General features: G+C 41.4%; 1 protein-coding gene across 4 annotated transcripts in view; it reads left to right on the forward strand.

Annotated features, from left to right (window-relative positions):
• si:cabz01090165.1 (uncharacterized protein LOC100333421 homolog) overlaps positions 1-14,843 on the forward strand; it is a 309,025-nt gene extending 294,182 nt beyond the window's left edge. For all 4 annotated transcript variants that reach the window (XM_068585049.1, XM_068585050.1, XM_068585048.1 and 1 more), the window contains 5 exons: positions 1,703-1,886; positions 3,361-3,574; positions 3,661-3,936; positions 10,613-10,650; positions 13,329-14,843. In XM_068585049.1, the coding sequence (XP_068441150.1) occupies positions 1,703-1,886; positions 3,361-3,574; positions 3,661-3,785 (523 nt within the window). In that variant the 3' untranslated portion in view covers positions 3,786-3,936; positions 10,613-10,650; positions 13,329-14,843. The remainder of the gene's footprint in view (positions 1-1,702; positions 1,887-3,360; positions 3,575-3,660; positions 3,937-10,612; positions 10,651-13,328) is intronic.
• The last annotated feature ends 302 nt before the right edge of the window (positions 14,844-15,145 follow it).

Raw genomic sequence — 15,145 nt, forward strand, 5'->3', positions numbered from 1 at the left:
TATATATATATATATATATATATATATATATAGGGCTGGGCAGATTAACGCGTTAACGCAAGATTAATCTGGCAATCCTTTAACAGCGTTAATTATTTGATCATGCGTTAACTGCATGTTTTTTTTTGTGGGGGCCTTTTTTTTTGCATTGAAAGGAGCTTATCGCTTTAAATCTCTCCAGACGGCGTAGTTCAGACCTGGCGTCCCACGGCTCTTCCACTCCTGCCCGCATGAGTACATGAAAAATAAATAAATAAGATAAACGCCATGAACGCAATTACGGTGACACTGCTTTCGCTTCCGTAGCGTTGCCGATTGACGTAAAAGCACGTATTGTTCTGTATCTTCTGTTTTCAACAAGCAGCTGCTTCAGTGTGGTTCACAAGTGGCCAATGAATACCTGCAGGTTCCACGTCCAGATTAAAAGTTAATCGCGCATGCGCAAAGCTCCTGGCCTTGCGGTCTGATCCATGCAGAGCACTTTGAAGCGGCATCACTTCTGGATCTTTACTCTTCTCTCAAAGAGGAGAACTTTCCTCACATCACAACATGTTCAGTGCACTTGTTCAAGCCAACACAGACTGGACTTCTCTCACTGAGGAAGAAAAACTGAACTGAAAAATATGAAAAGCACTTATTGATTTTGTATAAAGTGAATCAGTTGCTGGTCTTTAACATCTTTAAGGTAAGCAACAGACTGAACATAGATAAAAGAAGGAGTGGTTTGTCCCTCACAGGGACCCTTAATACTGAACAGTACCTGTTCAGAAAATAAATAAATAAATATACATATATATATATATATATATATATATATATATATATATATATATATATATACGTATATATATATATATATATATATATATATATATATATATATATATACGTATATATATATATATATATATATATATATATATATATATATATATATATATATATATATATATATATATATGTTAACTTGCTGTTGCACCAGAGTGCTGTTATATTGTTCTGATACCATTACTTTAAATTAAAGCGTGTAATACACTAGTTTTGACTTCATTATTGAACTTGGTTGTTCAAAGACAGAAAGGTGTTTTATTAGGAGTGAGAACATAAAACTAAACAATCACAGGAAACAATCATATAAACAATACATGAATATTTTTTGTCATATTCATGTAATGTGCTGTAACTCTGTTACGTTGACGTCATTCTGGTCACGTGACATCTATTGCTTCTGTCCATCCTGGGAGAGGGATCCTCCTCTGTTGCTCTCCCTCAGGTTTCTTCCCCTTTTTTTTTACCTGTGAAAGTGTTTTTACTACCTTTATTTGGGGGAGTTTTTCCTGATCCGATGTGAGGTCCTGGGACAGGGATGTTATGTGTACAGATTGTAAAGCCCTCTGAGGCAAATCTTGTATTGTGATTTTCTGCTATACAAAATAAACTGAATTGAATTGAATTAGCAGAAGAAGAAGAAGAAGAAGAAGAAGAAGAAGGAGAAGGAGAAGAAGAAGAGTCTTCTTCTCCTTCCTCTTCTTCTTCTTCTTCTTCTTGTGATTAGAACTACTAATGTTTCTCTCACTAATATGAACCAAAGAGCACCAGATGATTCCGTCTCCACAACAGTAACCTGTCCTATAAATGATCTACAAATCACGAGATGGAAGAATAACATGTTGTTGTTGGTCTTTGTGCTCCTCTTATTTAGGATGATCCCAGCCAACCACAAGTACTTCCTGCTGAGTGACTTGGCATCGTCGCGGGACTACGAGCTGTGTGTGCTGGCTGTCTACGATGACGGCATCACCGCCCTGACGGGCACCAAGCTGGTGGGCTGCGTGTCCTTCTCCACAGAGACGGAGTACGGCCGCTGTCACTCGATACGAGACCAGGTTAGTTGCGTTACACCTCAGTCAGTCTGACAATTGCATCAACACTTTATTTCACAGATCCCACAGTTAATCGTTAATAAAGCTCTTATTAATCTGATCATGAAGGCAGTCTTCAATTGTGTCATTCCAATTTATTCGTGGCTTAAAGAGTCTTTCACGCACTGCTCAGTAGAGATGAATATGCAGTTGATGTTTGGTTGTAAATAACAGGCTGGTATACTACTTTCCAGTATTAAATGAATGTTTACTGAGGTTAAATTTGATCTGGTCTTTTTAAGTCATTAAGAGTGTTGTTTTCCTTTGTTTTGTTTTCAGTGTAGCAACTTAATATGTCATTTGACATTTGGAAAATTGTCCTAATTGTCCCTTTCAGTTTCCAAACCACATTAGTTATTTACGTTCCTTCTATTTGTGGAGCTACCCATAATGCCGTGTTCACACTAAAAGCATTGTGAATATTTGCAACGCTTTTTCGCCTGATTTTACTTGCTGGACACTTTGTTTGTTGAATTCGCTTTTCGCTTTTATGTAATCAGTTGCAGGGGAAAGGGGGCGCGGCTTGAGCCACGTTCCCCCTAGTTAGCAGCACATAGCCTCACTAGCTAACCTAAACTGACCCGGTCACATTCCCGTAAAACAGTTTTCATTTACGCTATCGACCATGGGACATTAACAACTAGTTCTGCGTTATACTTGTTGAGGAAGTTCCACACATCGGAACATTAAACGCCCCATGTCTGGATTCATAATATTATCCGTAGTCGCACACAGCTCAGACTCCTCCATGACGAGTGTCTGGATGAAGCCGCTTCTACAGCTCACTCAGGTGGACCGGCAGCAGTTAAATTCTGCTTTGGCAGGACGGCAGCAACGTCGGGCAGAGCTTCTCCACACTGATTGGTTTTCGCAACTTAGCGTCGGGCGAAATTTTCCCCAGAGTTGAAATATTTTAAACCTGGCGAAAAGGCTAAAAAGCGAAAGAGTGAAAAAGTGAATATTCACAATGCTTTTTTACGTCATTCACGCCGCCCGGCAAAAAATTTGCTTTTTTGCAACCATTTGCGTCTGTGTATTGACTTTACATGTAATCTACTTGCGCGAATATTTCGCAACAATTTCGGTGTGCACACGCCATAAGTCATCCGCAGTTAATGTGAATTGAACCGGTCCATAAATGTTAGCTTTTTTTGTATTGCCCTTTTTTATGGATTAGTAGATGTTTACATCTATTCTGAGCCCTTTTGAGGCATCTTGTTCAGCGTGATGTAAACTTGTGTTTCTTTGACCAAGGATGAACTTGCATAGCTCTTAATAGCTTTCAATTCAAGTAAGCAGTGTTTGTTTTAGTTGAATGTTTAAATCTGTATTTATGTTTTGGTTCTATGATGTTGATAAATCATCTCAGTGAAAGGTGAGGTCAGAAAAAATGGGATTGCACACTTGGCTAACTATCTTTCTGGATCTTCCCCGCCAGTTCCTGGGCGGTACTATGATCATCATCATTGGGGGGATCATCGTTGCCTCGGTCCTCGTCTTCATCTTCATCCTCCTGATGAAGTACAAGCTGCACAGCAACCACTACAAGCAGAAAGCCGCCGCGCGCCACGCCAATGTCTGCTCCCAGACCAACGGAGGGGGCGGAGGGGGAGCCAACGTCCCGCCTCCGTCCTCCACCTCTGCAGGGCAGGGTAACTGGAGGACCAACGGAGAGAGGGAACAGATATGTGACTTGTCTTTGTCGTCTGCTCCTAATAATCTCTTGTTGTCTCCCCAGGTGGAGGTGCTAATAAAAACTCCCAACCGTCATCGTCAGCAGAAGGTGTGGGAGGAGCTTCTCTTCGAGGGACGACTGTAGTAGACTTAAATCCCACCCATGACGACGATGCCATCTCCCAATAACACACAACAAACTGTCCGTTCAACCCACCACTCACCAATCTCTGAGCCCAAACAATACTCCACCTTCCGACAACCTTCTCTTTTTTTTCTTTTTTTTTTGCTGGTGCCTGGAGCCAAACTCCACTTTAACGCTGAGGAGCGACTGTCATTGGTGAGTAGCTGCTCTCGGGCAAATTGAAAGTGATGGAGACGGGAGGGGGCGACCAGTGACATGCAAAAGTAGTTTGCATATCCAACACCTGCAGGGTCAGGTGGAGGGTCTGGACCGCTGTTGTGGCCTTCAGCGCTTTTCCAGATACATCATTTGTACGTTTACGTTCTTTCTTTCTTTTGCTACTGCGATAAGGAATGAATTCAGTTAAATATTGTACACAGCAGTGCAGACAGCGAAAGCGAAAGTGTGAGAGAGGGAGAGAGCGAGAGAGAGAATTGAAATTGAAATTTGCAATGGACGGGTGCTGAGAGAGGAAGTGACAGAGAGGCAGTGGGCTGCTCCAGCAAACCTTGCGGACCAAGTTCATTCAGCCAGCACGGCTGAGCACCAATTGAACACTCTTCCATTAGAAAAACACGCTTTAATGAACAGTCACTCACCTGGATAAGGCACACACACACGCACACACACACACACACACACACACACACACACACACACACCTAGGTGTTGCAGGTACGCGATGCTGCTTCCTCAGATTGAAAGGAATCGGCACTCACCACTACATTGCTCGGTGCAAAGAGTCTACACACACACACACACACACACACACGACAGTGGCGGGTTGTCAGGGCCAGCTCAGCCTTCTCAGCTGAGTCACAAAGTTAAAGCTGTTTTATAATAAAATAATTATATATATATATATATATATATATATATATATATATATATATATAGTCATAGTATATATATAGTCATAGTTATATCTCTTTTATAATGTAATTGTTTTTTAATAAATACACATGTATTGTAATTATTTTTTCCGTTTTAATTCATTCAATCAGATTTCACCTTTTGTTTTTCTATGCAAGAGTAGTGCGTTAAACAACATGCTAACGGCCAGCTTGCTAGTGTTAATATCTGCTATCATCATGGATATTGTGATTTGTCACAGGGCCCGCGTGACCAGAGGTCCTCTTTTTCCCAGACATGTCCTCTTTTTGAGACCTAAAAAATGCGTCCAACAGGGATTCCAAAAACGTCCGGGATTCTGCCTCGTTGGATATTTGTGTTTCTCTGAGTCTTTCACAAACTAGTTATTACGCCCTTACAAGTTTTGTAAACGGTATCTTACGATCCACCTTCTTTCGCGAGCTCTAACTATAGAGAACTGTCGTTGGTCAACCGATGTCAGTCTAAATCAGTTCCTTGTTTTTACACGCATTATGGTTCTCAATATCATCCTTTACTTCTGCTCACGTCTTCTGATATGACAATAACACCACACAGCATGTTCAGCAATGCTAAGTTAACTGCTGAGGTATCTCTGAGAACAAAGCCTCTGAAGTAAGTGCCAGCGTGCGTAAATTCACACGTTCCGACCTTAAATGCCCCTGATTGTATCAGCAAGAAGAGAAGTCTGAATAATCCCTCCACAATATAAATGTTGATAAGGTTATTACTTGGAACAGAATTCCCATCCCCACTGTTCATCTCAGGAGAAAGCCTGAATGTGGCTCTGCTTGTTCTCTTCCCCACCACGGACACACACATTCTCTCTCTTCCTTGCTTTTCCTCTCAGCACCAACAGGCGCCGTTTCCCCTCTCAGTGTCTCTCTCCCTCCCTTTAGTCATTTGTTTGATTTTAATGAGTTGTTTTGTTTCAGGAGCCTTCTCTCCTCCTCTCCTCCCATATCTCAGTTCAAGGTTGTTTTGTTTGTCTGTTATCCTCTGCCAGGGCTTTGCGCTTCATCTTGTGATATTTCTGACACCAAAGTCGCTCTGAAACTGCGAAAAAATTGTGAGGTTTCAATCAAAGCTCTGGAGGATTTGCCGCCCCCCCTCACATAGTTCCTGAGCTGTTTCTTCCTTCTCTTTTCTTTATCTCTGTGCATTGTGTGTAGTCCAGTGGATGGGGCGGGACACTGACGCTGCCAGCTCCCTGTCCCGACTCACTGAACAGGCAGGACGAGTTGCGTGTCCTGTGAGCTGGTTCCTTTGGATCCATTTTTCATTCCAGTGATTCACTTTATTTTTTTTACAAGCTGATTGAGAGAATCATGAGGGAAGACACTCTTCTCTGTATTATGAGACCTGGGTCGTAATATCCGCTTCAGCTTCTTGTTTTGAAATGCTACTGACAAGTGTCTTTCCACGTGTTGTTGATCCGTAATCTGTCTGGGCGTCAACCGGGTTCAAGCACCTGCAAAAGGTCCGACTCGCATTGTAGTTAGATCTGGGCCGTATTGGCTCAAATATTAATTAAACAACCACGACCATCAGATGACATTACATTTGTGATTTATTAAAGAGACCAGGGGTCTCATTATTAAAACAGAAATGTACTTACACAAAAACGTATTGTGATTTTTTTAAACGTATTTCGGCCAGTGCACAATTCCCCTGTATGTAAATATCGTAAAATATATTATGACTAGTTTTTTTAGGACGCAATATCCATAAGGAAAAGTAAAATGATGTAATCGTAATAACTGAATGCTGCAGACAGCTCCCTCTGTCACAGACCAGTGGTTAAGATAGGTTTGTGTTTCTCCAAATTGGATCCATCTTTTCTCACTAGCCCCACTTCCTGTCCCCCCAGTAAACATGTTGCTGGACATAATTATTCAATCGTTTCCTGGAGCGAACAAACCAATCACAAGATGGCACTGGTTTTGTATCTATTGAAATATAATTATTTAATGTGTTTGAAAAAACTAAACTTCTAATATCTAATTCACTACAAGAACATTGGCCCTTTATGACAATATTCCTGAAAAAAAGAGTAAGAGTCTTTTTCTTCTTCTTCTTCTTCTTCTTCTTCTTCTTCTTCTTCTTCTTCTTCTTCTTCTTCTTCTTCTTCTTCTTCTTCTTCTTCTCATGGTGGTGTTGCATTACCGCATTGTGCTGGACTGTCATTCGGTCCATCTATTCCTGCATTACCACAGCAAGTGTGAAGAAGGTGCAAGATGGGAATGTTCCTCAATGGTGTACGTGTGAATATTATAAATCTTATAGGTGATCCCAGTAAGCCTCAAGGTTTTTGCAATCGCCATCTTGGTCTGTTCCACCAGCGTATTGAAGACGACTTGCAACCTGATACTGAGACATACCCTACGCACGCACACACACCCACTCTCACACACACACACACACACACACACACACACACACACTGAAGGTAGGGCATGTCAGTCCACCTTTAGGGATTGGTACACCCAAAAACAGAATACATTGCATCTTAATCTTATCACTATTTTATTTCCCACCGATGTCAGTGTCACTTCTTTTACACTTATTGTTAGTCTATTGTTCATATATGTTCACATACAGTACAGACGGTGTTTGGTTTGTCCATTTTCGGCTTCTGTGACAACACGGTAGTGCAACACGGCGTACTCTGCCGACGGGGCTCCTCCCCCTACATTGATACGAAGGGCTAATTCTATGCTAACGAAAGCAAAAGAATTCTTAGTTTTAGGTGATGACACACTAAAAAAACATATAATAAATCCCCTTTAAATCCTACTCACTGTTCCTTTGAGGTGGAACAGCTTTTCTCATTTTAGTGATGTGAGAGTTAGAGAGCGCTGCTGAATCGAGTTTGACCCGAGTCGTAAGATTCGGCCTCCGTTGAAAGTCAACACGGCAGTGTCGCATTTTTGACTTTCGTGGCAAAATAATGCCTTTTTAAATAATAGTACCAAGCAAACCATAACTATACAATGTCGCTGTCATGCACAGACGTTGCAGAAAGAAAGAATATCTAAATATGTTAAATTATACATTCAAGAAACATAATCGTTTGAAAATTGTTTCTAAATTGTAAATCCAATGAGGTAGATTAATATCAGAGGCAACGGCACGACAACTTTTAGGATCTTGTCCCTTGTTCAGTACAGACACAAGTGCTCTGCTTTATTCACTGTAATGAGATTGCATTAACATGGAGGTAGGATGCCCAAGAATAGCTTGGTATTACCATGCACAGCCAGCACTTCTGATTTTCTAAGAAATTCTGGAGCCGTAAATGTTCCACGGCACACACAGAAACATGAACACAGGCCACACAGACATATACGCCTTAATGTAACACCTCCTGGCTCCCTCCAATGCAATCCCACCAAGTACCACAGAAAAAGGTGGGGCGAGGCGGGCGTGGCGGGCGAGGCGGAGGCAGCTGGGGCCTCGTTCAGTGTTTCTTTAATATCCGAAGCCCGGCAGAGTGACTAAAATGTTAGCAACAGCCACAGAGCTCCCACTGAGGACGGCGGGCGGTGGCCCCACGTGGCGCCACAGTGACACCCGGTGGTCGCACCCTGCAGTGGCTCTACCCTCAGGAGAGGGAGGGACGCTGTCGTTCCCTCTTCTGTATTCATGCGTGCACACAGGGAGTCGCCCTGGGCAATGTTCTGGACCTGCATCCATCGGTGGTTTTAAGGTTTAGAAGGGGTGTTCCGTTGGGCACCTAACAACTAAACTGATGTGTTATTCTTTATTTATAATAAAAAAAAACATGACACTACATTTTGATCATCATATACAAGGTCCAGAACCTCCCTATACCCCTTTAGATATAAACGCCTCAAAGTGATGAATCACCCAGTATTACTCTAATTAACATCATTGCCTCATTATTACATTTTTTAAAAAGTTATGAACTCCAGTCGACAGTGGCTAATCTGATTGTTTACCCATGTGTAAATTTCATTTCACTGTGACTCTCAGTGCAGATCTCTATGAATCAGACTGTTAGAAAGAAGCCAGTTTTGTGCCAAATGTCTGCAAATGACCAAATTAATAATAACCCAAACACATGTATACAGCAAAAGAGCACGAGACAAAGTTCGGGTGGCATTTCACCCTTTGAGGTGCTTCGAGATCTACTTAGATTCTTCTTTTTGTCTTATTTGTGCAGGTTGAACACAATCCTTGTATGGAATCAAGTTGTTGTTTTTCACAGGACGTCGTCCTGAAAGCTTTTTCAAAGCTGTGGACGTGCTTGAGGTTGGGTTGCACACCGTATCCTGTTGTGAGTTGTGCGTTGCAGCCATGCCCCGACGCTAAAAGTAGAAATTAAGTTCCCAGTCAAACCATTTTACCCGCGGTGGGATCACCAGCGAACACAGTCCCCCGCTGACCCACGAAGTAGCCATCCAAAATCTAGCACACGTTTCTTTTTCCCACTTTCAGAGCTCGAGTTGCAATCGTGTATTTGTGAAGTGATGATAAAATAAACTATCTTTAAGGTTTGAAGTAATTCAGTTTCACTCGTTTCCACACATCTGCTTGCTCTAAATACATCTTGTGAATGCATATTAAAAAAAAGAAAGAAGTGAAATTCCAACTCCGACTATGCTGTTTCCCAATATCTATTTTCACAGCGAGGCATTTGAATATAATTTGCAGAATAACATTGCCAGTGGCTTCACGTAAACCCTTTGACTAAAATAAAACAAGTCAAACTTGTTTTAATCTCCATCTGAAAGAGACCTGAGTGTATGTGGAAAGGAGAGAGAAAGAGAGAGAGACAGACAGACAGACGGACTCATCGTGGGTTTGGAGTTGGTGAAGGAGAGAGAGAGACATCCCGAGGAGGACAAAGAGAGCGAGAGAGACAGACGGGAGGATTATAGACTCATATTTAGTTAGTGAGACAGAGAAACAGCCGAGCAAACAGTGAGAGGAGTACAGATGAGTCACTGAGCCCCGAGACACAGTTATTGACGAGCGGAGATGGAGGGATAAAGAGCGATAGAGAGAAAATGAAAACTGAGGGGGAGGTGGAGGAGGGGCGGAGGAGAAGGATTGGGAGGAGATTGGATGTGAGGAAGATGAGGAGAAGTCTGCAGATAGAAAGTTGAAGCCCAAATGTACGGCTCACTGATCGGTGAGGACGGTCGATGAGTTCTCCATTCGCCTCATCTCGTTTATTTCTCAACAACTTTAAGGGAATATTAAAATAATTAGTTTAGTTGCAATCCGGGGCTCACCTTCCCTTGATGTTTCGAGGTGTCGCCTAAGCACTGATGGGGCTGACCCAAGCATGCAAAGAAATAACATGTTTATGCTTTTTCATGAGTTTATGATTTTTTTTTTATTAACCCCCCCCCTACACACACACACACGCACACACACACACACCTCTTCCAACGAATATGTATATATATATTGTATATATTCCGACTTTTGGGGTTCCTTCACCTTGGAAAATAGTACTTTCACAATATTTCACTTTTCACTAGTCACCTTTGTTTTTTTAAGCATTTCTCTTCAGCAGAATATTGGAGTGTGTGATTATTATATATATTATAGTTATATATAAATCATCAGATCTGTCTTTTGCCTAAACAATTGATATATCAAAAGAAAATGAATCACCAACACTTTTGACAATCTGTATGAGGGGTTGGAAGAACATGCACGTGAATATGAATGCATCCATCTGACCATCTTTCCAAAGACATGACTTCCACTGGGATGGGAGAATTTGATGCACCAATCATCCCCCAGCTGTCCATCTGTAATAAGGTGGAGACGAGGGGGAGACAAATGTCTCCGCGCTGATTTATGACACCCTCACTTTCTATAATTTCATGAAGAATGGCGCTTTTATACTGCTTCTGTTTCCTCTCTGAGCTCTAATTCCCTCTTATGTGTCCTTCCCTTACAGTCAGCTTCACGGCGCTGGAGGGATAGGAGGTGGGAGAGGTGAGAGATCACACACGCACACACACACACACACACACACACACACACACACACACACAGAAAGGGTATCCACTCCATTGTTCTAGAGGAGAGGTTTCCACCAAAGCATCTCAGAGGGAGGGAGGCGCGAGAACAAAGAGAGAGACAGAGAGAGACAGAGAGAGAGAGAGAGAGAGAGAGAGAGAGAGAGAGAGAGAGAGAGAGAGAGAGAGCAAGGGGTGAGAGAGGATGGGAGAGGGAGGGAGTAAGAGAGCAGCCATTAGCCGGCCTGGAGTCTGCCTGCCTCTAAGTGCCCTGTAAATATCGCCTTGCCTTAGTAAACAACATTATTCCTCTTTATTGGGCCATTATATAATGGCCTGATCCCCCACAGTATGCAGATTGGTGTCGCTCCATTAGGTAAGAGCTCTCCATTATGTAAGCATTCTCCTCCACTCCTCCTTTCTTCTTCTCCCTCACTCCCTCCTCACTCTCTCCTCATCTTTTTACTCCTTGCCCCTCTCACTGCATCATCTCCTCTCTCCTCTCCTTCCTTCATCTTGTTTCCTCTTCTCCTGCTATACATTTTTCCCCTTTATTTCTCCTCTCATCTCACTCCATCATTTCCTCTTTTTTCATCTCCTCTTTTTCTTCTCTGCTCTCTCCACTCCTTTCCTTCTCTCTGGCCTCTTCTCCTCTCTGCCTCTTGTTAATCTTTACTCTTTTCATCATCCCACTCTTCTTTCTTAGTTTCACTTACTTCTCATGTCATCTCTCTCTTTCCCTCCCTCCACTCCTGTGTTTTCCTCTCCTCTTTCCTCCCCCTCTTATCTCCTTTTGTTGTATATCCGTTACCTCAAACCTGGAGACACTCAACGGGCCAAAGCTCGTCTCTCAGCTGCAGTGTGGACAACTGAAACAAACTGCTGGAGATCAGATCTGCGGCACACAACATAAATTACAGCTGTAGATCTTTGCTTTATTGTTATGTTTCAACATATTAACTAATGCTCTTTTTTATTGCATTTTCTCAACAGCACACGTTTTTACTGTTTTATCCAAATTTAATATATATATATATATTTATAAAAATAATTGTGATACATTTTGTTTTGTTTTTCTCACTGGCTTCAAACCCAAGATGTCGTCCTATTCTTTGTTTGCATTATTGCATCAGATGGACATTTGGCTTTCTCGTGAATAATTCATGCTTAATATTTTGACACTTTGGGGCTTTTATTGAGAACTTGATATTGTCCCATGAGTAACACTCGGTTGCTCAATAGGACATGATGGAACAACTTAAAGTAACAACTTCTGAAACTCTAAAGAGTTCAAATTTCTAATACATTTCTGGTTTTGGAATAATTCCTTCACAAAATAGTCTACTTAGTGGAGTTGTTGATTGTGCCATCTGATTATTTACAGACCTTTACAGAATTAGTTTTTAATGGAATAATTGCTAAATATTAAAAAGCAATCATAGATTAAGTCAGTCAGTTTGCATTAAACTGATTCATGAGCTGAGTACAAATTATAAAAAATATTGTTACACTTACACTCTATCTTAAAATGATTCATTATTGCATTTACTTATATTCCATCTGACAATTATTTTTTTCCTCAAATTCAAAGACATGAAGACAAATAGCAGCATTGGCTCTGATTGGCTGGTCTGTAGCAGCTGACTGAGCTCTGCTGCCCTGCAGCTTTTTAAATATATGTTCTAATGATATACTTAAAGTCCATAATTACTCCAGCTGCATAATCAAGGGTCCATTGTGTACAATCTTCACTTGTCAAATTCAAACACACTTTAGTTGCACAGTGGGAAACCAACCACTATCGGCCAAGACAAGTGATTATTGACATGGAGAGTTCATTTTAAAGCACTTCCCCTTTCCAGGATGACTTGTGATATGAAAAGATGTTTTATGGTTCTCCTCCCTGTCATTAGTTTACTGACATTTGCATTCACTGAACTTTGAGAGCCCCCTACTGGCTGAATTAGAGTTGAAGCGCTTCACTTTGCTTTTATAGTATAGTATCATGCACCACAGCACAGCTTTACCATCTGGATGTCTCAATAATTCCGCAAGAAAATATTGAGAAAAACAGAGTGATTTCCAGTCATGAGACTAGCGTGCTAATGTATACATGTTAATGTGGAAAAGCAACAGCAAAAAGCGGTGGTGAAACGTAACCGGGTGTTTATTAAATATAATGCTGTCGATACCCAACAGCATGGATATTGAACATTCCTGAGACACAAAATGACCCCAAAGAAAAATAAAATGACACAAAAAAATAAGAGATGTAAAACAACCACAAAAATCTCTAAACAATGTGAGTGGGGCGGGGCATGGAGCCATTGTCTCGTAATGCACCCAACAGTTTGTAATATAGTAGTTCAATTGGAAGTTATTCCTTCAATATTATATAATAGTAAGATACATAATGACGCTGAAGAGAGACATTTCCTAAATGAGATCACGTTTACTATTTAAATTGTGTTCATTATCCACCATACTTTTGTTTAGTAAGATTTTAAGAGTATAGTTTTAAATTTTCGTTATCCTTCCACGCAAAGTCTCAGAATATTTCAGTACCATGAAAAAGTCAACATGAGCCCACAAACAGCTACAATGATAGCTAATCACTCGATCAATCTCGACATCTCCCTCTCTTGTCTCCTTCAGGTGCCTCAGCGGGTTGCATGGTCACATCTTTCTACCGAGCCTCGATGATCAGGTTTTCAACCCAGACACACACGCCCAACCCCTGACACTGCCTTCTGGACCGGATGTGATGTGAAATAGACATCCAGCTGGCAGCCAGAGGAGGCGAAGCCGCCTTGCCCTCGACAGAAGAAAAGTCTGCTCGTCTTTGGATACAGTTCCGACACCGGGCTTTGAACCCTGCTCATGATCGGCACTTAACTAGAGCTTGAAACCGTGGATCAGAGGAGTCGGGATTAAACATGGTCTGGGGTCTCTTCTTCTTTTTGGAAGGAAGTATCCACTGATCAGACGGTGCTTTTAAGGGTGTTGCGTGGATTTTTGCAGCCTGCGTTTGACAGTTTGAATCCGTGCCAACACTTAATGCTGCTCTGGGAATACACTGGACGGATTACTGGATTATGTGAAAACCATTCATGACATTCTTTTTCCAGGATCTTCTCGATTGTGGTTTGTCCATGCTTCGGTGGCACTGCTCCTCTCTTTCCCTCCAGCATACAGTCATATGCCAAAGGATTACTACAGTATTATGACAGCATTATAACAAAACCGGGAGAGTATGCAGACTTCCAAAAGCACACCTCTCTGTTAGCTCTTGGCAGTCGAAGAGAACATTCATGTTGGGCCTTGGATTGAAAATATGAGCACATTGTCAAACGTCTTGTCTCAAAGCATCAATAATAAACTGTCAAACTAAACGGTGAACTTCTCTGGCACTTTAATCGTAAGTCTTCACCTTCCCTCTCTCTCTCTCTCTCTCTCTCTCTCTCTCTCTCTCTCTCTCTCTCTCTCTCTCTCTCTCTATCTCTCTCTCTCTTTCTCTCTCTTTCTCTCTCTCTCTCTTTCTCTCTCTCTCTCTCTCTCTAAACCTCTCTATTGCTCTCTCTCATTTTCATGAACAACTGAATAGTATACTCTCCAGCATTACCTTCTGGCAGCAAATGACTTAGATAATGTTGAAATAATCAGTGTGTTTGTGTCCATGGTGGATTGGTTCTCTCTGTGTTGGAGTATTAAAAAAGAAAACCATAGTGTCCTGAGAACGGAGCCTTGAGGAACTCCCGCGAAGATTTATTCACAGCTAAACTTGAAGCGCCAATGTCCGGCTCTACATTTGATGATGAATCCTGATTTTCAGTTTGACACTGGAAAGCAACTGTACCTGTAAGAAACACTGGTGAACTCCCTCTTACTAAAAGCCGGCGCTCAAGTTAAGTATTAAGCGGTTTTAAAAGTTGGCCAGCAGAACTTGCGCTGTCCCGTCCACTCCTCCCCCTCCTTTGCGCCCCCTTTGCCGTTTGACAGTGTCTGTGTTTGTATGTGACATACACCTTACAGTCTTCGATGGTTTGATACCCATGATTTACTTTGAATATTACGAAACAAATGACCACAATAAGGAGAAAAAAGAAACACAACATGTGAAATGGGGATTTTATGCTTTCATAGATACAATTATGTGGATTTATAATGAAATAAAAAGGTATTTTTCTTGGAAAAAGTGTGTGTGTTATTCAAATTGTGTTTGCATGTCTTTTTTTTGTTGCCAAAAACACTTTATTAATTTGGTGAAGGGGATTCAAAACAAACATCATGCCGCTTCAGTCTGCTTGGATTTTTATTTATTTTTTACAACAGGTTTTTGTTATTTTAGACATGTTATTTTATTGTGTTAGAAGAAAATGTGTAATGCCTTCTTTTAAAGTGATGAAGATTTAGGCTTCAAAACACACGGAGACTGTTGGCATGGTTGTTACACACCATGGCCCTGTTTTTTG

The sequence above is a fragment of the Clinocottus analis genome, unplaced genomic scaffold (assembly GCF_023055335.1).
Source record: "Clinocottus analis isolate CAN_PGR_092001 unplaced genomic scaffold, fCliAna1.0.p SCAF_2, whole genome shotgun sequence".
Lineage (NCBI taxonomy): Eukaryota > Metazoa > Chordata > Actinopteri > Perciformes > Cottidae > Clinocottus > Clinocottus analis.